We start from the raw sequence: 22,848 nt of genomic DNA, 5'->3' as shown, positions 1-22,848 counted from the left end.
GGCCTATCAGAAAAATGCTTTCCTGTAAGTTTCCCTGTGGGCACCCTGTCAAAATTCATGCTGTTTCAAAAGAGCAACCTGGTGACCAACTAAAACAATGCAATTCATAACTGAGAGTTAAAATTGTGAGCACAGAAACCAGAACTACTCCAGCACCAGGCTCATGAATGGAATGTACTGCCATAAGAGAGCAGAATGAGCACAAAATAAAATACCTTCAGAATGAAACAGAAAATCAAGCTCTTGAACTTCACATTCGTGAATAATTATTCAATTCTGTCTTGGGCAGTGCAACTCTGAGAGCCAATCTATAAGCACTAAAGATTCTATTTATACCAATATACAGGCTGACAATACACAGAGTATGGAAAGCAATAAAAACATTTAGGTTGCAATATTTAGGTTTAAAATTTTAAAGCAAACAAACATGGGTGCCAACATGAGAGAGACAAAAATGTAATATTAAAACAAAACTCCACTGTCCACCAGACTAGTTTGTTTGGTGCATTTGAACAAGTGAGAGACATTATAAATACTTTATCATGTTCCATTTTAAAGACAAATTAGCTATCCGTTTCTGTCAGTCTGAATGAAACAAATATGAAAAAGCCTCATTTCACCAGGCAGCTCCGGATAAAATGAGTTTGCATCACTGTACAATTACAACTAACATAATGCTGTATACTTCCCATCAACAGACAGCAAAAGAAAAGGTAGTGGGCACAGAAACCAATTTGGATTCTAAGCAGCAAAAAACAGATGACATTCAGCAACAGCAGTGTTATAAAGGATCACAGAAAAAAAATCTCCCATTATGATAATTACACATAAAGCATGGTGACATCATACTAATCAATTATCCTCCTTTTCTCAGCAATGATCTCTGGGCCAATTTATGCATTGTGAACTCTGGCTCAAGTAATTTTTGTTAAGATAGAAATGACATATGAGCAGAGTCAAGTAGCAGAAAGTTTTCCATGGCATAGATAACTCAGAGCACTCCTGGTCATAAAGCGAAATAGCAGCAACCACGTCCAAGAAGGAAAGAGAATATCATGGAAGTCTTTCTTTCCCTTTCTTTAGAGAATAAGTAAAAAAACTGCTGTTCTCTGAAGGTAAATCAGCTTGTGCTCATTACAATATTGACTGCCTTTCATGAGGAAACTGCTACCAAAATATTGGCGTAGTGGAAGCCTTGCACAGAATTATGTGAAAAAGCAGCTGCTCATTTTTCTGCAACATTATAGCCAAACACACGTAACAAAATCTGAGCCAAATTATTTTTTGGTGTAAGGTTATATACTGAATGACTACAAGCAAAAATTGATGCTAAATGCTAGGAGTTCACCCACTGGAAACAACACAGGAGGAAAAGACCTGGGCTTATTAGTTGATCACAGGATAACTATGACCTGCCAATGTCATGCAGGCACAAAAAACAAAAACACGTCCCTAGAATGTGTCATGCAAGATGTCGAAAGCACCCTCAAGATCTCATCTGCCACACTGCTGATGTCAAACTAGAACTTACCTCAGGAAAGGAGATGGCTTGGCTTGTTCAGTCTGTTAAAACAAAGGCCGGTATGGGACATGACTCTTCCATAGCCACTGTTAGCAATCCCTTGCTTTGAGGCTGATCTCTACCATGGCTCACTGAAGGGTCTTGAGATGACTCAAGTGTCCAGTCCTTGAGCCACAGATCCATCCACGGAAGTCACAGATCTTTCTGTAGGGCAGAGCAGGCTGTAGGATGGGATTCCTCTCCTTTTCCACTCTCTCTTCTGCTTTGAGGGCAAGGTGCTTTGCCTTGAAACAGGCTGCCCCTCAGTTGAGGCTGAGGCACCACTGGAGTCAATTAGCAGCCAGCTCCACCCAGCTCTTGATGTTGGCATGTTTTCTTGAGGTCTACATTCAATGTGTCCTTGCAGTGTTTCCTCTGGCCACGGCAAGATCTCATGGCACAACTAAACTGGGAATAATAGTACAGCACTTGCTTTGGAAGCCTGGAGATGGGCATCTGCACACAATGTCTGGTCCAGTGAAGCCGGTGCTTGAGAATCACTGACACAGTGCTGGTAACACTGGCTCCAGCACGGATGAACCCTGGGGCATGAACAACAGAGGAGGAGGAGAGACAAGGGTGAAACAAGAGCAACTGGGTGTAAACTGCCTGGAAATGAGAAGGATGCTAACCACCTCCACAGCGAAGCTTGGGAACAGCCTCCTAGGAGGAGCAGCACGGTTACAGAACGACGGGAGGGCTCCGCCTGAACCGTTTAAGACGAGGTCTCTGCAATGAGGCTGCACTTAATCCCCCGTCCCCTTCCAGCCCCACACGGCCAAGGGCAGCACGGGGGATTTCCACTGAAGAGAGCGTAGTCCAGCAACGAGCGAGCGCGGCATGACCGGCTGAGAGCCGACCGCCGCCGCGGCGTGTCTGGCAGTTTAACCGGGGAGTCGGCTCCGCGCGGGGCGCAGCCCAGGTCGAGCCCGGGCCAGGCGTCCCCACTTCCGATCGGAGCCCTCAGGGAGATCCCACCCCCTCCTCCTGCCTCCCTGCCTGCTGGGGGTCGCGCGGGCCGCGCTCATCGTGCCGGCACAGGCAGAAGAGCGGGAGCAGCACCGCACCCTTCCCAGGCCGCCTGCACACTCGGCGAGCCCCGGGGTGGGGAGGGGCCTCGAACGGGCAGAGCCGAGCTCGACCGAGCACACGACTAGCGCGGGACAACACCGGGCCCCACTGCCAGGGGCAGGGCGACGCCAGGCCTGCAACAACGCTCCGCGCCTCAACGCGCGCCAACGCTCCTAGCCAATCAACAGCCACCACTGCGTCCCGCGCCGCGGGGCTCCGCCGACCAATAGGAGCGCTTCCCAGCACGCCGGCCCCCGATTGGCCCGCAGCTCGCCGGCAAGATGGCGGCGGCGGCAGTGGCGGGGCTCATCGGTGGCGACTTCTCCGACCTGCGCGAGATCAAGAAGCAGTTGCTGAGCGTAGCGGAGCGGAGCCGCGAGCGCGGCCTGCAGCACAGCGGGAAATGGACTGGGACTGGGACTGGGACTGGGACTCGTGGCGCTCACCCGCCATCTCTCGCCGCAGGGCCTCCGAGCTGGCCTTCGCCCTGGAGCCGCTGCCGCTCGGTGACCTGCCGCCGCCGCCGCCGCTCACCGAGGTACGGGCGCGGGGCCTCCGCCGCTCTCGGCTCGCCCGGCCGGCACGGGCGGAGCAGAGACGGTTTCGTGCAACGGCGGGTAGGCGGGCGCAGGCCGGACCCTGCAGCAGGTCTCGAAGGAGAGCCAGTGCTCTGAACAGCCGCCAGTTGGGGTTTGAAGCAGGAGGCTTCAGTCCGGCACCGTGCCTCTCTGCCCCTCCTGGCTCCTTCCCTCGTGGCTGTTCTGGCGTTGGCCGTGTCGCACTTCCTCTTTTTGGGAGCGGTAGCATATAGATGCAGCATTTCTAAATACACTTTAAATCACCTGTATGAAAGGACTGGGGGGAAATATTGGGATGGGGTGAAAGTAGGATAGTGTTTGAGCTGTCTTCGTGCGGGTGGTGTAAGATTCACCATCCAGAACACATTTGTACTAGTGGTTGTCGCCAAAAAGTGGTTTCCAAGGAAGCTGCAGCCTTTGAGCTCAGTCTCCTGTGCCTCCAGGAGGATGCTCGCGATCTGGATGCTTACACGCTGGCCAAGTCCTACTTTGATCTGAAGGAGTATGACCGGGCTGCCTACTTCCTGCGGGGCTGCAAGAGCCAGAAGGCGTACTTCCTGTACATGTACTCCAGATACCTGGTGAGGCAGTGGTGAAGTCTGTTCTTCCACATTAACTCTACCCCTTCTGTTTTCACCTGTCTTAATCTTCCACCAGGGTCTTTTCTAGCAACCATCTGAAAGGCCAGGTTTAACCCCTTGTTTTCTTGTTAAACCAAACCATTATTAGTGGTGTTTCTGGAGCTAGAATACAGTGTCACCAGTAGGGTTACCCTGCAGCCTGTAAAAACAAGTTTGTTCTCTTTCCACAGTCAGGAGAAAAGAAGAAAGATGATGAAACAGTGGATAGTCTGGGTAAGGATCTGATTTTTCTTATCTGGAATAAAGAAGCCAAGACGATAACACTGACATTTCTGACTCTCTGTACAAGCCATTTCTGCCTCTGGCCCAGGAGTAAATGATTGAATGGCATGTTCAGTCCGCTGGATGTGAGCAGTCTACTTTTTCTTTGAGGCATTTGCCACAAATTCTTTCTGGCACTTCTTAAAGATGACGACTTCCATTTAAAGGGTTGGGCTTGTATTCTGGACAGTGGTTCCTCTGGAAAGAATGTGAGAGTCCCAGTAAACTGACTGTAGGTCTCTGGCAGAGGCTTTTGTGATCCTTACCAATGCAAAGGGAGAAGTGGTGAGTTAGGTGCAGGAGAGCACTTTTACCTCTGTCATCAGTGTGGCCAATACTAGAATACGGCTCCAGAATATAGTTTCAGCTGTTATGTGCCTGGCACAGGAATTACCAGGTGAAATACACCACTGTCCTGCAGAAAATCAAGCTAGGTAACTTTTGTTTTAATTTAAAGGCCAGCACCAGGCCCGCATTAGTCTGAAGTTGGGGCACAGGTAGGGTAGGGGGACATGTTTAGAGACTAACTGCTTCAGAAGCATGAGCTGTTGTAGGCAACAACCTGCTTCATCAGATGCACTTGCCTGAAGAGAAGGGACTGTTTTCTGTAAACGTCTAACCTGGTAAAGTCACAAGACAATGAGGGACTGTAGCATCTGATCACTGAGGCGTGATGACTTACACTAGAACCTGACTCTGACTTTCCTTGCAGGTCCTTTGGAGAAGGGACAGGTGAAAAATGAAGCCCTGAGAGAGCTAAGGGTGGAGCTTAGCAAGAAACACAAAGCACGAGAACTAGATGGATTTGGTCTTTATCTGTAAGTATCTCTGAGTCTCCATATGAATCCTTGGATCAAGGATACTCAATGAGTGGGATTGGCATATAGTGATTTCTAAGTCACCCTGTGCTTCCCTTATCCTTTTCCTAAGGGAATGGAGTGCCCATTGGAGAGTTAACTAATAGTTTAGCAGCACTTAAAATCATGGCAGAATGCACTTGAACTATCCAGAATTTTGGAGGACAGAAATGAGCAATGATAGGTTGGGTATCCTGGTTCATCTTCATCTTGTTGATGAGATTTTGCTTTGGACTCTACATCCTCAGAGTTCCCTATCCCTGATGGTGTGACATAGGCTGATCAAGGTTCAAACATATTAGCCTGGAACACTATGGTAGCTTTTACCTTGGCCAGCACTGGTATTTGAGCTGAAGGCCTGCAGAGGTAAATGTGTGCCTTACAGTGCAAGCTAAAGAGTCAGACTTGAGCCAAGCTATTAGATTGATGTCTTCCATCACCTGCACAATGATGGGGCGCAGTCGCACATTGAGACTACCAGCCGGTTGTATGATAATTGTCTAAAATGCAAAACACATTTTGACAAATTGCATAACTTAGATTTTTAGGAGGTTTTTCTACTGTGTGAGTAGAGTACAACCCCTCATTAGATCTACAGCAGTGTTTGAACATCTGACTGGAGATCTAATTCAGACCCTTACTGCTAAACAAGTGGTATCCCTTTTGTAATCGGTCAGTAGGGGAGGACTTAATGCATCCTTTCCTAGTCAACTGGGTACCAGCACACTGGTGATGTGAGAATCGAGAATTCCCCAATTCTGGGAAAAGCATGACTGATGGTAACTAGAGATAGGATAACCAAAGTTGGCTCAGTTGCTCAGGGGCAAGCATTACAATAAAAAGAGTAGGGTCTCACAAGAGAAACTTAAGTTCTGCCCCTGCAGTGACTCATTTTAACTTTCAAATAATGGATAGTGTTTAGCAACTATTCCATAGAAAATGGGATTTGATCTCATGCTCATTCTTACAACCCTCTGATAAATATTACCTATATGTAATCTATTTAAGAAATTGGCATATGAGAAGCAGCCACGTAGCCAAAGGGCAGTGCTTGTATCTTTAAAGTGCAAAGAAAAGTCAGGTGCTCTAATGAAAAATTACTTAATGATACTTTTAATTCTTTTCTCTGAACTGATTTGTAATTTTGGTCATTTCAGCAATATCCTATAGATCAAACTGTTTAATGCATCTAGTAAATTTGATGTTGTTGCTTCTCCATAAGAAAGAGTTCTTTTTTGCTGCTAGGAACTTGATGATTTTTCTTTCTTGCAGCCCTGTGGCTTGTCTGAGGTAGTTGAGAGTTTTGGTATAGCTTTTTTAGCATGGGCAGCTGGTTGAGGTGAGCAGTGCAGAGAGTTACACTGGTATCTTTCTCTACAGCTATGGTGTTGTGCTGCGAAAGCTGGACCTAGTGAAAGAGGCCATAGATGTATTTGTTGAAGCAGCTCATGTTTTGCCTTTACATTGGGGAGCCTGGCTGGAGCTATGTAACCTGATCACAGACAAGGAGATGGTAAAAACTGACAAATACTAAAATGCAGTCGCAATTCTAGAACCTAGCATCAGTTTGTTATGTGGTCTGGTGGGTGATGGGCTCATGTTGTGAGACTGGTGTTATTTTTAATTCAGAAGCAGAAATGAGAACCTTGAACTGTAACTGTTTTTGAGACGGTAAGCAGCTCCAGCATACACAATAGTGTAGTCTGGAAAGTTTTCCTATAGACAGGATCTCATTGGATTATTCTTATCCCCCCACGGTTCTGTTTGAGCCTCTCCCTTACATAACGGAAAGCAACCATTAGCAACCAAACAAATAATCAGATCATGATAAATGGATACCTGGGGGAGATGTATACTGTAATTAGTGTAAATAAAGTTGTGAAATGGGGGGGCTGGAGACTGACAAGAAAACTGGAAAGCCTTGGACTAATCCAGAGCTGGCAGGGCCAATTAATATATTAGGCTTCATTAAATACACCTGACTTCCCTCTTTCAGATGACAAGTATGGGTATCTATAAGTTGCAGTATACTTAAGGCCTCTGCATGCCACTTGTTACCACATGGTAGTCTGGTTAAATAATTAGCCCCTTACAATATGAGTCAAGTCTGTTAAATAGATTAGGAAGTGACTGAATAACAGAATTGCCATCAGATAGGGTGTGGTCCTAGTGGGCCTTCATAGGAATTGGTTCTAGGCTTGGGGCAAGTCAGTATGTTTTTATCAGTGCACTGATACCCTTGCCAAAATGGAGACTGTGACTTGCTTTGAAGAGTGTGTTAGGATCACCATGAGTTTGTGCGAGAACACAGGTTACATTCTGGTGTTACATCAGAAGAGGCTAATGAAGTCATTAGATTAATCTGAAGAGGGGAGGAGGAATAGGGGAGTGATTTTTTTTTTTTAACCTCTGGAAATGGCATTAGGTGTTCCTTGGACTGCAATGCTGCGTATAGCTCTGGTGTCTGTTTTAAACGCCACATTGAAAAAAATGGAGAGGGCACAGAAAACAGCCTCATGATTTAAGAGTCAGACAAAATACCTTTTAGTGAATCCTAGAGTTCAGTCTGTTTGGCTTATCAAAATGTTACTGATATATTAGTTTATATGAAGGATTTAGCATCTTTCATAAGAGTGTTCTGTTAGGGGACTTCCACTGCTGCTACCAGTAGAAATATTGGATGTTAAACTGATGCTGTCTTTGATTCTCATACCATGGACTGTTGTTGAAGTGGGTGTCATCTCTATTTGGTTCGTGCCAGCTGAAGTTCCTGTCCTTGCCAGATACGTGGATGAAGGAGTTCTTCTTGGCACACATTTACACAGAGCTGCAACTGATTGAAGAGGCTCTGCAGAAGTACCAGAGTCTCATCGATGCAGGATTCGCCAAAAGCACCTACATCATCTCTCAGATTGCAGTTGCCTACCACAACATCCGAGGTCTGGAAGCCCTGTCAGTAGGCAATGTGCCTTCTGCTGCAAACTCTTCAGGAGTGCTTGTGATACCTGCTTTGCTCTTTCCTCAGATATTGACAAAGCTCTTTCCATCTTCAACGAACTGAGGAAGCAAGATCCGTACAGGATAGAGAACATGGACACATTTTCCAACCTGCTATATGTTCGGGTAAGCCCACCCTTCTGTTGCCTACATTCCTGTGCAATATTAGCTACCCGCAAAGAGCAATTTGTGCCACCTTGGCAGAATACCTGAGTATGGCTGATCCGACTGAATTAACACTAACATAACTCTTGAGTGTAGAGTTGTAGCTCCTCCTTCCTTCACAGTGGATTGAGATACTGTGTATGAATTCCCCCTCCCATTTCTCTTCCCTCTGAAGTGGCATCACACTTGTCCCCACATGGGTCTCCCTCTTCTATTCCCCCAGAGCATGAAACCTGAGCTGAGCTACCTGGCTCACAATCTGTGTGAGATTGACAAGTATCGTGTTGAGACTTGCTGTGTCATAGGTAAGAACCAGCCCTCCTGCTTGATTTGACCTCTGTGCCTTCAGTGTGGGGGCCACATTAACTAGGCTATTGAGTCTGTCCTAATGGAGGCAGCTTTTCTTGGGGTAAAACAGTAAAAATGAGACTGAGCAAGCAGTGACGTGAGCTGGTGCACTGTTGGCAGCACAGTTGAGGCAGGTTTTATAAACGACACGGTGGTGATCCCTTGTATAAAAGCTCCAAGATCCCACCTGGAAACCTGCAGTGCAATTCTGGACACTTAATTCCCAAACAAGATGTGGAAAACTGGCTTGGTGCAGTTGTCTTCACCCAGCACAGTGAGAGCATTGTTGGCTGCCGCAGTTGGAAAAAGTTCTTTGTCAGAGCATTGGAGGAGAGACAAATAAAAATCTGCACTAGCTGCTGTTTGGCAGAAGGGGTTGAGTTGGATTTGCCTTAGTAGGCTGCTGCATTTTCCAAGGTTTCTGAAAAAGCAACGGTTGCTGCTGCTGCTTCCACCCATTTCCTAGGTCTTTGCTGTTTTCCCTCACTTGTTTTAATCCGGTGACTTTGCTTTAGGGAATTACTATAGTTTGCGCTCCCAGCATGAAAAAGCAGCGCTGTATTTCCAGAGAGCCTTAAAGCTGAATCCTCGGTATCTTGGAGCTTGGACTCTCATGGGACACGAGTACATGGAAATGAAGAACACATCTGCAGCCATCCAGGCTTACAGGTGTGTGCAGGGCTGGGGGCCAAGTATCTTATGGTGCTCTGCTTAGGAATTCTCCTTCCTACCCCTGTGTATGCTAGTACTTGCATCTCTTTTTTTGTGGCAGACATGCCATAGAGGTGAACAAGAGGGACTACAGAGCCTGGTATGGACTAGGGCAGACATATGAGATCCTCAAGATGCCTTTTTACTGTCTCTACTACTACCGGCGGGCCCACCAGCTCAGGTAAAGCTAGAAAAGTAGCCATACCTGTGGATGCAAACTCTGAACTGCTGTTAGCTAAGAGACAAATATGGGAGCTGAGTTACCGGTGCCTCTTCTGACAAAGTATGTAGCCTCACTATAGTGACTTAATCCTTGTGTACATCAGTAAAGGATTAATACTCCTGCTAGCTTAGGGAGTGTATGCAATGATATATTTTGGGGTAGGGCTGAGTGCTCAATTAACCTGAAACAATATTGGGTTCTGAGGTAGCTTGATTTTCTCATCAGCCAGTTTGACTGACTTGTGTCTTTTCAGGCCCAATGATTCCCGTATGCTGGTTGCTCTGGGAGAATGTTACGAGAAACTCAATCAGTTGGTGGAAGCCAAAAAGGTGAGTGAGGTTTCAGAGAGGCTGAGTTTTAATGCATCTGCCCGGATGGCTGGTTACTACTGGTCTACCCAGTGTGATACTCCAGGCCCCCAGAGCTTTTTGTCCACACAGCTGGAGAGGAAGAATGAATGAGGAACTAGCTGTTCTGTGGTCTCATGAGGGGTGGGAGAACTGGTGTAGTACAGCCATTCCCAAACTCTGAGAGAGTGTGCACTACCAGTTTAAAATGATACAACCTTAAGTACCGCCAGCAGATTTTTGTCCTATAAAGTAATTATAATAAATCTGTTAACACGAACCACTGCCAAGTTGTTGTTTGTGTACCACTGGTGGTACCCGTACCAGAGGTTGGGAACTGCTGGTGTAGTGTTGTCTGAGGCTAGTCTTAGCTGATTTCTCTTGTCATTAAGGGAAGCTTTGTTCTCTGTGTCAGCCCAGACCGGATGGTGAATTTGTCCAGTCTTGCTTTCCAGAGGCCCAGTTCTCTTCATCCCCCTGCCAGAGGCCCCTGCAGCAACTTTGACTCGCTTGCATCTCCTATACATGCTTTGTCGAGATGCTTGTGCAAGTGCTTATTTCTTCTCTGGCAGTGTTATTGGAGAGCTTATGCTGTGGGAGATGTGGAGAAGATGGCATTGGTGAAACTAGCAAAGTAAGTACAGATGTGCATTTGTTGTTCCTAGTACTTAGGGTAGATTGACTCCTTCTTAAAGCAGTTTGAGATCTCTGTAAATGTTGGGTAGGAGCTGGGTGGCATTAACTGTGGTGGGGAGAGTATACCCAGAAGGACTTTGGGAATGCCAGTGTTTTAGGTCTCTGAACATACTAATTCCCCATGGGCCAGGGTGACTTTGTCAGGCAGTGCTAATTGGGAATCAGGTTCATTACAGTACTGCTGAAGGTGCTCCGTTGTGCTGGGCCCAGTACAAAGTAGCAGACAGATCCTGCCTCAGAACTAGTCAGGAGTGGGGCAGGGGTGTGTACCACAGCAGCAGAGTGAGCAAGGTGATGCTGGCTCTGATTTTTGAAGGTGTAACTGGGGATAAGCTACATGGAAATATGGGGAGGAAAGGATGGATGTGGAATAAAGTTCAGCTGCAGAGGTTGAAGCAAACAGCCAAAGCTACTCAAAATTGCAGCACATTATTTAACCTTTCACAATTGTAGTGAATTCCTTGGTGGCTTTTGCAAGAGCTCCTGCCAGCTGGCTGGCTCTTCTCTGGGCAGTTGTGTTGGTTTGCTGGGCAGCTGGTCACTGTGCTCTGTCTGCGCTGGATTCTTTGGCAAATTCTAGTGGGCTAGGGCTTGCTGCAGTTGGAGTGGGGTAGCGTTGGGGTGATTTTCCCTTTGTATAGGTCCACCCAGAACAGCTGGAGATGCAAAAAGCAGGTATCTTCCCTACTCTGCTCCTCCCCTGTGACAGTCTTTCTCCTTTCTCAGGCTGCATGAACAGCTGAACGAATCCGAACAGGCTGCACAGTGCTATGTCAAGTACATTCAAGACATCTATTCCTGTGGGGTAAGTCAGTGCCGTAGGGGCAGCAGGGGGGTGGGAGGCAAGACTGAGTGGAGAGGAACTGGCTCTTACTGCTTTCTTATTACTTCAGGAGATAGTGGAGCATCTGGAGGTGAGCACTGCCTTCCGCTACCTGGCTCAATACTACTTCAAGTGTAAGCTGTGGGACGAAGCCTCAGCATGTGCTCAGAAATGCTGCGCATTCAATGATGTGAGTAGCCAGACAGTCCCCAGAGCTCCTTTCATGGGAGACTTGGATGTTGGTTCTGCCTCCCCAGTGAGAGGGATTTCCTGATTTTAAGGAGTGAGCTGCATCACCTGCAGCGCATTGTCCTCATGGCCACGTGGAGGCGTCTAGTGTAGAGCACACATCATCTGCTGTTGCTCTTTGGCACAGCTGAATTAACTCAGACTGCATTTAGGGGGCAAAGAACATGAGCTGAAATATCCATTAACCTCCACGAATAAAGCCTTCTGCCTTTGTGTAGGGCCTGATGGTCTTGCTGCCCAGTTGGTATCAGAATCCCCTAGATTCCTTGTCTCAGATCAGCCTGCTTCACTGAACAGCACCAAGGTGCCATAGTGCTCACTCCCCTTGTACACTGGCCTCAGATACCAGGAGATTCTCTATCACAGCACATGGTGGGTTACTTCAGCCCAGAAGAGGACAGCATGGCATGACACTGGCCCCTTCTAGAAAGTGGAGTCTCCACTTCTCTCAAGTCCATTCAGCACTTTGCTCTTGCCAATTTTCTGTGGAATGTAGTTGGGTATTACAGCAGTGGCTGGGAGGTACTTAAAGCTTGTACTTTGGGTGCCAAAGGATATATTAAAAGGGGGATGGTTGTCTCTTAACACTGCTTTTAATAGCATTAAAGTAAATATCTGGGGGTAAGGTGCACGGTATCCTGCAGACTCAACATTGTGTTGCTATGGGATATGTAACAGTTCACGCTCCTGGTGAATTTGACTCTGACTCTCCTGGCATCTCCAGCAGGCCTGGATCTGACCTTTATTGATGCTATCTTCTTGCTTCCTTTTAGACAAGAGAAGAAGGAAAGGCCTTGCTGCGACAGATCTTGCAACTACGCAATCAAGGAGAAAACTCCTCCACGGAGATCTCTGCTTCCTTCTTCCTCCCTGCATCGCTATCGGCCAATAACACTCCTACACGTCGCGTGTCTCCACTCAACCTGTCCTCAGTTACGCCGTGAGCTGTGCAGACAGGGGCTGTTTCCCATCCCTGAAACGGCCACCTTTGCAGTGAAGCTTCTGTGTTTGGCACTGTCTTTCCTTGAGGGCAGGAATCCTGAACCTGAAGACCAGGCAGCACAACAAAACTTGCAGTGGGGCCCAGACAAAGTGCCTGTGCTGAGACCTCAGGGCAGTGTAGTGCCATTGCCCAAATGTAGCAAATCCCAACTTTGTGAGAAGCAGTTCCAGGTAGGGTGGGGAGGCTTGTCTGCACCAGGTGAAACAGATGAGCTGAACTCCCATCAGGGCCAGAATGGGATCATCACTGCTTATGGCAAGAGTGCCAGGCTTCTCTGCACACATTAACTCACAGGTGTCCCACATGCTGCTTTTCTGCTGTGAGCAGCAGAGAGGCACCCTGCTGCCATGAGAGGAAGCGGCATCTGGGGACCTGGGTGTCAGAAGTGCGTAAGTGACCTGCAGTAATGGCTGGTTGTGATTAGGTCTGTGGCTCAGATGTTTTGACTTTGAATGGAGAAACAGTCAGAGGGCTACATTAAATGTTGATGACTGAATTTCTGCTCCTGGGCTGTTTCATGGCACCATTTTCCTTTGTCCTAAAACAAGTAAAGTTGAACTAAGTAAAGAAAAGATCCAGGTTCTTCCAGGAGGGGTGTGAAAGTGGCTCATAGGCTTTACTAGTAGCCCTGTTCAGGGTCCTGTATAGCAGCCTAGATCTTACACCTAACATCACATTGTGTTTGTGCCCTAGCTGCCCTGAGATGGGATGAGTGACAACACTGCTCTTCTGCACTTCCCCCCCACATCTCTGGGATGGTGCTGCTTAGAGCTGCCAAACTTAAGCAGTTACAAGCAAGACCAGTAAGAGGCCTAAGATCTGGGCCCCTGCTTGTAGAGGGTTGTGCAGCAGCTTCCCGTGTGAATCCTTACGGACCAATATGTAGGTGTCAGAGAAATTACACAAAAATATGAAGCTAACTTGAACAGGACAAGCAGATGCCACTGTGGCTTCTCTGTCACAGGCAGTCATGAGGAACTGAAGGGCAGTTGGGCCTCATGCCTTAAACAAATCTGATCTTGCACAAGCTTCTGGACAGTTGCTCAAGGTGCTGTTGCTCAACTGGGTTGTGGCACAGGGTTCTGGTTAATTTAAGTTAAAAAGGCTAAACAGCCTTTTACAGGAACAGATCACAAAGCAGGACGGTACAGTAACTGAGCATAAGTGAACAGAGAGACTGTGTGTCCTTTCACTGCTAAGGGACCAGATTCTGTTACAATGCCTCAGTTCTAAAGCAACACCAGTTGTCATGCACAGATCTTTCAGCCCCAATCAAACCATGTATGCCTGTTTACAACTTGTCCACTATTTTCCACAGTGATAACTTTTGCAGATAAGTCTTCCCTGGCCTCTGATTTTAATAGTGCCATGCTCAGGCCAATCCTTACCCCCAAACTACACGCTGCCCCCCCTATGGCAAAAGCAACACAAAGGAAGTCAGCTGCAGGAGGAAGCTGTTTTCCTCTTACTAACTGGTTGCATTGCCTTTGTTCATACCTGTGGGATTTGGCCCAGCAGGAGCTGCAGTACTCCTGTAGGACTGACAAAGAGACCTTGAGCAGACATACTGCCAAAAGCTGAAGTGTGGCTCAAGGCTTAACTTGCTTCACCTTAACCCTCCATCATTCCTACCCTGCCTGGCTGTTTCTTCATGTTCTCATCAAATAGGGTAAGAAAATACAACTTTCATGAAAGGTGGGTACACAAGTGTGTTCCATCACCCTGCTCAGTGTAGGATAGAAGCTGAACAGACTAGCACTGCTGTCCCAAAGCTGGCAGCAGACCACCATGCCAAGTAGCGTTTGGTGAGAGCTTACTCCGGGCCAGGTTGCTGCTTTACCATCTTCACCAATGGAACACTTTATACCTGCCATCACTACTGTGAGTTGGGCGTGTAAAGTATTTGACCCAGGAGATGCTGCAGTCCTTACTGGGGTGCCCTTGTTCTGTACACAGTGAAAGCCATGGTTGGTAATGGCATCAGTACCTTTGGTTAAAATTACTTGATGTGAAAGGACTGCTCTTTAGGTCTTCCTTTTTAGGTTCAGACAAGGTAATTTTGCTTAGTCAGCTATTTGTCTCAGGAGCTTGTCCTCACCTATTTGAGACGGGTAGAACTCAAGACATCTTGGAGAAGCTACAGCCCATTTCATGGAGCTGTTCTGTGCCTTTCAGGCTTTAACATGTTCCACAATTGCCTGGCTTGCCTCCTCGGTGAGTCCTGTCAGTCTTGTTCTTTATTAAAGATGTAAGATTTAGGGTCTAGTCTTATGTGCTGCTGCCTTGCAGAGCAGAGACCACACCAGCCCATCCAAAAGTCTCTCAACTACAGCACAATTCTTAAACTGTCTTGGCTGTAGAGGCACAAGCTGAAAGGGAGGAAGCTCCTGGGAGACGCCAGGAAACCTAGGGCTAGTTCTGATAGGAGATGCATGCTGCTGCCAATAGGAAGACATTTATTGTCATGCATAAACAATGTAACAGAATACACATACAAAGAAAAAAAGATGAGGCAGGGTTATATTGCAGTCTGGGCTTGAGGCTCTGATCCATGTATAGTGGAATAGCAGCTAGCCTGAGACACAACGTGGACAATCTAAAGCCCTTGTTGGTAGTCACCCCCAACAGTGTCTGCACAAGCCCTGAAGAATTACCCTAGATACAGTCGTTTATATACATGTGGCTAAAACACAGTAAAATGTGCCTTAAAGGCTCAACCAACCCATGGGCCCCACTCTACTTCTTACCAAAGGGCAGGGTCTTGTGTGCTGGTGTTCCACGGGCTTGCAGGATGCAGCTGTAGGGGCTGCTCTCAGCCACTGCTGTACGGGCAGGTGAGCAGGGCAGGAAGTTGCGCAGGAAAGGCTTTTTGCCAGGAGGCTGACTTGGCTGCAGGTTCTCTCTGTTGGCACAGAATCGCTTCTTCAAGGTGGATATTGGAGGGGCCTGGAGCTTCTGCACAGTATGATACTGTTCAGCAATGCAGGCTGCTTTCTTCCGTAGATCCAGCTTGACCAGCATCATGTTGTTCTGCAGCTCTGCCAGTGTCTGGTCCTGTGATAAGAAACCCAGAGCCAAAACTGGCTTGTTTAATACTGTACACATGTGCCCAGCACCCTGTTAATCCATCCTCTTGCAGTCAAAGTGAACCAGCTGCTCGCACAGAGGCACTTTGCAGTGAGAGCGAGTTCTGAGCTGCATCCACCTCAAAGTGACTTAAAGTTTACTGGAAAGCCTCCTCACTTCCCACCCTGTAGTCTGCCCCTGATGCAGGTGGCCATTAGAAGGGGTTCCAAGCAAACAGGAACAAGAAGTGTTGAGACCCTGTTATGCTGGGAACAGACAGAGACAAGGGCCAGTAATAAACATGGTTTGATAGTCTCATGCTACTAGAGAACACTAACAAGTGTTTTTCTGCCAGATTTGGGCAGCAATTTGCCATTGTCAGCTAAGATTTGCCACCCACATATCCCAGCACTGTGATCCATTACCTGTCTAGCCAGGATCTCCTCACAAGTACAGAGGGTTTCGCGAAGCTTCCCTGCACTCGTGCTGTGACAACATGCTCTTTCTGCTGACTGCAGACACTCCCCGAGTTTATGCAACTCTGATCTCAGCAGCCTCACATTCTGCAAGAGGGACAGGAAAACCAATGCCAGCAGCAGGCACAGCCATGCAGGTAGGACACAGAGGTGTAAGACTGTTCTGGTGGGGCCTCATCCCCTAGCAGTCTCCATCCCACAGACTGAGTTGAGCTAGTCTAGTTGCGAAGTGCAGCATACTCTAGTCCCCAGACCTGCAGACTGTTTGCAACAGGAGGGCTGCAGTAGAAGGTAGCCTGGAAGTTGTGCCTGACACCACTGCCAGAAGACCCCCCTCCCCTTCTCCCTCATAGGAGTGCAGTTACCTTCTGTCCATCCTCCAGCTTCTTGTCCACATCTGCAGTGATGGGTTTGGCAGAAGGTGGTGGCTCTAGCAGCCTCTGGTACTTGCGTAGCTCTGGGAGAAAGCAGGAACAAAATGACAAGACCCCAGGCAACAATCACAGATGCATTGGAGAATGGTCACCTGGTTGTGCCAGTCCCAGCCTGACTGCTTCCACTCCTGCCCCCCTCTCTTCCCCCACTGCTACCCAACCTTGGCTGCCCTGCCCCTGTTCTCACCTGCTGTTCTGGTTCTCAGCTCTGACTGACACTGCTCCAGATTGGCTTTGGCTTCCAGCAGCTCCTGTTGCATAGAGGTTGCAGATGCTGCCACTCGCTTTGACCTGCGCAGGCCCTCTTGCCCAGCATCCTGCTGCTTCATCTCCAGGTTCTCTAGCTGCACCCTTGCCCCTTGCAGCGCAGCCTCCAGCTCTTCAATCTTCTCATCTCGTTCCTGAGGGGAACAGCAGACTGGCTGACACCCAAGAACTTATACAGCCCCCTTAATGTTTCAGGCCCTGAGGGGCATCCCTTCCCCAAGCAATGGACTGGTTCAGAGAGCACCTAGGTAAATAACAGGAAAGCAACAAGTGCCACCTTCTGTGCACACCTGGGTAAGTGAAGGGTTTGCAACTCCAGGTGGATCTGCCCAATGATTGGATGAGATGACCTCCTGATGTCCCTTCCAACCCTAATTTTCTATGATGCCTCACCTGCTCCAGGCAACGAAGCAGCCATGCAACTTACTCAACATGGCCAACATGAATCATGGGAGAAGAAATTCCTAAAGCTTCACGGTTACTGTGAAGAGGTCACCATTTTCTCCGGGATTTATTTAAAACAACAATGCCATGTTTTGGAGGGATTTCCTGTGCAAGATGGAGAGGTGTCTGCTACCTGCCTGGGAACACTAGGCTGGGGGCTAGCAAGCAGCTAAGAACTTGAATTGGAGCTGGGGGGTATGAAGAGCCCGGGGCTGCAGGGAGGAGCTGAGATGCCTGGCAGTTCCACCCTAAGGGCACCATGCACAAAACTGGAAGGCTTCATGCTGCAAGGGTGATGACAGCAGCATTCCTGGACCCAGACAAGTTGTTTCCATACCCTGCCCCATCCGCTTCCCTTCCTCACCCCCAACTCCCACTGCCACACACCCTGATCTCCTCCTGGTAATAGTCTGTTAGTGACTCCTTCAGATTGCTCAGCTTGTCCTCATACAGCTCCTCCAGTAGCTCCTTCTGGGCATCCACATGTTGGCTGCAGAGAGTGACATGGCATCAATTTGGAGGCCTGAAGCCGAGGCCTAGCTTTAAGAGAGGACAAGTACCCGTGCCCATCCGCAACCCCTCGCACCTGCACCACTGCTCTTTCTGCTGCAGGTGCTCCACCATCTCATTGCAGATCTCCTCCCGGAGCTGCATTTCCAGGTGCAGCTTCTCCCGCCGTTCCTGCACCAGCAGCTCCCGGGCAGCATCCACCACACGCAGCAAGTCCTGCAGAAGCAGAACAAAAGGAGACCATAACCTTGTGCCCCACAGGTCCAATATGGTGACCTAGTCTTACTGTCCCACCTCTGCACAGTATACATCACCCCAGAGGGTATAAGACAGATATCACCCACCTCCTTGTTATACAAGGACACATCTGCTTCATCTCCACCCTCTTCGTCAGATTCCATTTCCTGCTTTAGGCCTGCTTCTGAGCTCTGGCTAAGACGTCTGTGTTCCCTCATGATGGACTGGATAGATGGGAGAACCACTTTCGCAGGAGCTTGAACGAGCTGAAGAGAAAACAGGTTGCTTATATGAGCCTACATTGCCTACAGCCTTGGTAGCATCAGGCCAGTGCTCTCCTGTTACAGCCAGCCTCACTGCAAGATAGCAGGACCTGGGAGCACAGTGCACCCTGGCAAGGAATGCCTCACCTCCTTGCGCTGAAGGGCAGCAGCTCACTTGCATAGGAGCTGGAGGAGGCCTGAGATCCAAGCCAGCCACAGGGTTCATGGGGATCCAGAGAAGCCCCTGCACTGCCAGGGACTGCAGCACTTACATATCTCACTGACCTGGCTGGCGAGTGCTGAGAACTTGGCCACGTGCAGGGTTTCATCATACATGGACGCACACTGGCTAATGTTGATGATCATGGAGGAGCGCCCATGCCCTGTGAAGAAACCCTGGAACACACGGGTCAGCTTGCTGTCCCGGAAGGGAACCACAACCAGCTTCACCCTGGTGGAAGAGCACAAATGCGCTGAGCCTGCAGAAAAGTATGTGGGTAGCCCCCGTACCACCCTGGTCCCTGAACTACTCACCTGGACTGCTGGTTCTGGCGCAGGGCAGCAATGCAGCGGCCCAGCGTGTGCAGAGAGGTGTTGATGTTGTTTGCCTCCTTCATTCGGTCCCCGCTCTTCTGGTCCTTGCAACGTTCTGAGCCAGCAAGGTCACACAGGGACAGTCTGGAAGAGACCCAGGGCACTGCTGTGATTACAGTCCATGTGTTGTCATGCACCCACGGGCCTAAGCTCAACCCCCACCTTCCTTGAGCCTCAGGACAGCTCAGCCATCTCTTCTAGAGGTTTGTTCCAAACAACACTACCAAGCTCAGGTCAGGGGCCCAGGCTCACCCAGAAATCCCCTGCCGGTTGCTGCTTTGCAAGCAGGGATCCAGCAAGTACGTCCAGCTTGCTGCATCCCAGACATGGGCGTTAAACTGCTTAGCAGCAGCTCTGTCATAAGGGCCTCCTTAGATGCAGGGATGCGGTCAGTCAGCCATGCTCATGCTGATGCAGGATGTTCACGTGCTTCCAAGAGGAGCTTTGTTGCTCTCTCCAAAGGGAGCAGTGGGACACGCACACAACAGCTGCTCTCCACACCCCCAGGGAGTTCCACCTTCTGAAGGCCCCCCAAAGATCCATAACAGCACCACAGCCTGGAGAGCTCTGGACCTGTAGCCCTGTTAGCCTCATGCAATCTGAGAATCAGAGTCAGGCTAGCAAGACCCTCAGAAGGTCACTGGTCTAACCCCCACCCTTGCTCACAGCAGGATCATCCCCAAGCACCACACTCACTCGCTGATTTTGGGGACCACCTCACTGCTGCCCTCTGTTAGGTGAAGAATCCTGATGGAGAAGATGCTGTGACTGCAGGGAGCAAGGACAAAAAAAATACATTTGAACAGAACATGCAATGACTGCCTCTGGCACCAGTCTAGCACCTAGTTCCATAAAATGAGCCCTCCCCCCAGGACCATTCCTCTCCTCTCCCTGCCCCTCAACCTGCGGCTGGAGTTCTGGTTCAGGTGAGTGCTGGCAAAGCTCTGGTTTTTCTGACCCAGCTTCAGGAGTTTCCAGGCCTCATCGGCATCTTGGATGTGGATCCAGTTTAGATCTGAAAGAGCAGACAGGTGGGAAAGTGGTACAGATAGATGTGGTTTGCCTTCCCAGGTCCTGGCTACCCACCGCATCCCAGGCTTCGCTGCTGCCAACAGCCAGACTGAACTTCCCTGCATTGTTTGGGCCTCCTGAGGGATACCAGCCACAGAGTTCAGCAGAAGGGAACTGCTGGCTGTGTATAAAATGCCCTAGAGCAGCATTTCTCAACCCATGGGTAGAGACCCAAAAGTATATCGCAAGAATACATCAAAAGGGTCATGAACAGACTTTAGAAGTGGATTCTCCTTTTCCCACAAGAAAAATGCAGTAAATTGGCTTTTCCCTTGCAGTTTCAACCTGCAAGGAGCTGTTTGGGTCTCCCACCCCCCTGCCGCCTCCCCACAACCCACACAACACAAGGGGGCTGGGGCCTGGGCACGGGGGCTAGCAGGTCAAGAGTGAGGAGGCACTGGGGCAGGACTGGCTACTGATGTTCACAAATGGGTCCTGAGACAAGAGAGGTTGAGAGCTACTGCCCTAGAGCAGTATCCCTCCCCCTGCTACTGCTTGCTTTCCACAGGTGCTCCTGGCCACCAGACATTATTCCCTTTTCCATCCCAGGTTACTACTGTCCCCTTCAGTAGGGAGAATGATCCAGCAGGGTCCTTCCCCAGAATGCTGCTGGGTCAGTTTCTACCTCTGACATAGGGATTGCCGCTCGGGTCTTCACATAGCCGCAGTGTTTGCCTCTTGCGGTTCGGGCCAGGCAGAGCTGGCTCCAGCAAGTCGTAGATCTGCTCATTGTAAATCTCAAAAAAGGAGACCCATATGGAGAACTGCACGTCTCTTGAGGCATGGAGCGAGACACAGTCTGGATCAGCCCAGCGAGAGCCTAGGTTTCAGAGGAGAATCAGAGGGGGCTGTAGGAATTGCTGCAGCCCCAGCAGGTCCCTGCCCAACAGATTGGAGGAGACAAGGGAGAGTTTCTACCCCTGACCAAAATGTGCTTCATCCCCTCCTACTTGCCCTTCCCCCAGCACAGTAGGGTCCCAGACATACTGTCCAGTTGGCTGCTCTCAGAGTGGTTGGCAAATTGGCTGGTAGACGAGAGGCCACCCACTCCACTGTCATAACTGCTACTAGTGGCAGCCTGGAGCTGGGACTCGGTGTTGTGGCTCCTCTTCAGTGGAGTCAGCAACTGCTAGGAAACAGGCAAAACATGATGCTGGTGCAGGGCACCCTCTTCCTTCCACAGTGGACGGAGAAGCACACTCACCTCCCGTAATCCCCCATGCAGCAAGACCAGCTTCTTGGTCTCTTCTTGTTGAACCTGCCTGCTGTCTAGCCAGGTCACCTCGCTGGAGAGCGAGGGCTTGAGATCCATGGCTCGGTAGAGCTGCTCTCCCACGCTATTGAAGATGAGTGCTAGGGAGCGGGGCAGAATCCCACCGTCCTTGCTGCTCCCTGGAAGAAAGGACAGCAGCGAGCAGAGCTCTCAGTCACAACACAGCAGCACTTCTTCCCTCTGATGAGTCCAGGTACGCCAACACTCGATTCTCCCCCCCACTTACCCTGGATAGTGTGAGTCTTCCCCGAGTTCGTGATGCCATAGGTATAAACCAGCCAGTTTTGCCCATTCAGCACATCCTGCACCAGCTGCTTCATGGTCGCATCAAAGAACGTCTTTTGTCCAACATCTGGGCCAAAGATCTGCAAACGCAAATGTCACAGGGGTGCGGGACTTCCCTCTCCAGGCTGCACCCCTGCTCGTCCTGGACTGCCTCTGACCCCACACCCGAACCCCGGTGGAGCCGGCCCAGGCTGCTCCATCTACCTCTTAGGAGCACTAGACGTGACCAGGGTCCAGCTGCCTTGGGCACCGGGCAGAGGACAAGACGAGGGCTCCTGCTCCATGGTGCTTGCAACAGCACAAGCACAAGACAACGTGCAGCAGACAGGCGCAGGAATGGAGCAAAGGAAGGGAGATGCCAGGGGCTGGTGCAGATGGCCCCAATACCATCAGCACAAAGCTGCTTGAACTCAGGAGGAGGCACGGCCTCCAGGGCCACTGCGCCGTGCCCACGGGCACCCACCTGCGTGAAGGTGAACCTGTGCGCGGCTTGGCCCACGCCACGCTCTGTGCTGCGCATAGCAAAGGAGTCCGCGGGCGCCCGCAAGAGGAGGGTCTCCGAGCTCTCGATGCAGACGCAGCCCTGAGAAGTGTGGACGCTCAGCTGCTGCGCCGGGGGGGAGGGGTGTCCCCCGGCCTGGCCCGTCCCAGCCCCAGAGCCGCTGCCCCGGCCTGACCTGGTCCTCCCGCTTCTCCAGCTCGGCTGGCGTCAGGGGTCGGACCCGCAGGTGCACCTTCAGCTTGGCGCCGTCCTTTGGGGCGACCTACAGAGCGCGAGGGGTCACACACGGCCCCCAGCGAGGCCCACGAGCGCCGCCCGGCCCCGGTCACCCGTCCCCTCACCTGCGGGCCGCCCGCCGCGGCGGGCCAGATGGCAGAGAAGTCGGAGAGCAGGTCCCGGCGCGCGGCCCGGCCCAGCTCGGCCGCCGTGGACTCGAGCACCGGGGACGATGCGGCCTCCTCGTCCGAGAACAGCACAGGAGCGAGCGGCGACAGCGCGGCCTGCGCCATGGCGCGGCTTACAGGGTGGGGGCGGGCGAGTCGGCAACGGCCTCAGTTCCCTTCTGTCTATCTGTCCGTCCTTCAGGCTGCGCTGAGGCAATAAAGCCGCCCGGCCCGAACCCCACCCCGCCCCGCGCGCAATCCCCCCGACCCGAGTCCCACCGACCTCGGGGCGCAGCGGCGGGTGCTGCGGTTTCAAACCGCGCGCTCCGAACCGCCAGCCAATCAGCGCGCGCTCCGGGACAAGGCAAGAGAGAGGTTGGCCGCGGGGCCGAGCGGCCTTCCCGGCAGCCCGCGCGCCGCTTGGGTCGTTTCCCGGCGACCTTTGCAGCGGGCTCCGCCTCTCGCCTGGGCCTGGCGGGGAAGATGGCGGCGGGGACGGGCAGTAAGTGTCG

General features: G+C 50.4%; 2 protein-coding genes across 3 annotated transcripts; one reads left to right on the top strand and one right to left on the bottom strand.

Moving 5' to 3' along the window:
* Window positions 1–2,892: 2,892 nt before the first annotated feature.
* CDC23 (cell division cycle 23) lies at window positions 2,893–12,703 on the top strand. Its single transcript, XM_019535361.1, has 16 exons — window positions 2,893–3,038; window positions 3,098–3,170; window positions 3,654–3,791; window positions 4,022–4,064; window positions 4,825–4,930; window positions 6,350–6,482; window positions 7,731–7,908; window positions 7,995–8,092; window positions 8,355–8,436; window positions 8,995–9,148; window positions 9,252–9,371; window positions 9,667–9,742; window positions 10,333–10,394; window positions 11,183–11,261; window positions 11,350–11,469; window positions 12,302–12,703. The coding sequence occupies exons 1-16, from the start codon at window positions 2,914–2,916 to the stop codon at window positions 12,470–12,472; spliced, it is 1,758 nt and encodes a 585-aa protein (XP_019390906.1). The 5' UTR covers window positions 2,893–2,913; the 3' UTR covers window positions 12,473–12,703.
* Window positions 12,704–12,730: 27 nt separating this feature from the next.
* On the bottom strand, window positions 12,731–22,491 carry KIF20A (kinesin family member 20A). Of its 2 annotated transcripts, XM_019535359.1 has the most exons (19): window positions 22,295–22,491; window positions 22,129–22,215; window positions 21,915–22,034; window positions 21,393–21,531; window positions 21,098–21,285; window positions 20,881–21,022; window positions 20,519–20,713; window positions 19,726–19,837; window positions 19,519–19,590; window positions 18,763–18,906; window positions 18,514–18,679; window positions 18,073–18,231; window positions 17,805–17,944; window positions 17,606–17,708; window positions 16,695–16,908; window positions 16,439–16,530; window positions 16,023–16,160; window positions 15,279–15,585; window positions 12,731–13,069 (listed from the first exon to the last, which is right to left on the bottom strand). In XM_019535359.1, the coding sequence occupies exons 1-19, from the start codon at window positions 22,460–22,462 to the stop codon at window positions 13,047–13,049; spliced, it is 2,709 nt and encodes a 902-aa protein (XP_019390904.1). In that variant the 5' UTR covers window positions 22,463–22,491; the 3' UTR covers window positions 12,731–13,046. The 2 variants fall into 2 exon arrangements, with proteins under 2 accessions (XP_019390904.1, XP_019390905.1); XM_019535360.1 differs by lacking the exon at window positions 12,731–13,069 and having other exon boundaries at window positions 14,968–15,585.
* Between the last annotated feature and the right edge of the window lie 357 nt (window positions 22,492–22,848).

Source organism: Crocodylus porosus, unplaced genomic scaffold (genome assembly GCF_001723895.1).
Source record: "Crocodylus porosus isolate Cpor-Errol unplaced genomic scaffold, CroPor_comp1, whole genome shotgun sequence".
NCBI lineage: Eukaryota > Metazoa > Chordata > Crocodylia > Crocodylidae > Crocodylus > Crocodylus porosus.
The sequence above is the reverse complement of the archived record's forward strand: the minus strand, read 5'-3'. Positions and strand labels throughout refer to the sequence as shown.

Coding starts and splice junctions, on each gene's coding strand:
- KIF20A (XM_019535359.1), bottom strand. CDS start 22,462: ATGGCGCAGGCCGCGCTGTCGCCGCTCGCTCCTGTGCTGTTCTCGGAC. Junction 18,907..19,518: donor GTGGTCCCCAAAATCAGCGA/GTGAGTGTGGTG, acceptor GGTCTCTTCCAG/ACTGTCCCTGTGTGACCTTG. Junction 15,586..16,022: donor AGGAGATCCTGGCTAGACAG/GTAATGGATCAC, acceptor TTCTTATCACAG/GACCAGACACTGGCAGAGCT.
- CDC23 (XM_019535361.1), top strand. CDS start 2,914: ATGGCGGCGGCGGCAGTGGCGGGGCTCATCGGTGGCGACTTCTCCGAC. Junction 3,792..4,021: donor ACATGTACTCCAGATACCTG/GTGAGGCAGTGG, acceptor CTCTTTCCACAG/TCAGGAGAAAAGAAGAAAGA. Junction 11,470..12,301: donor AATGCTGCGCATTCAATGAT/GTGAGTAGCCAG, acceptor GCTTCCTTTTAG/ACAAGAGAAGAAGGAAAGGC.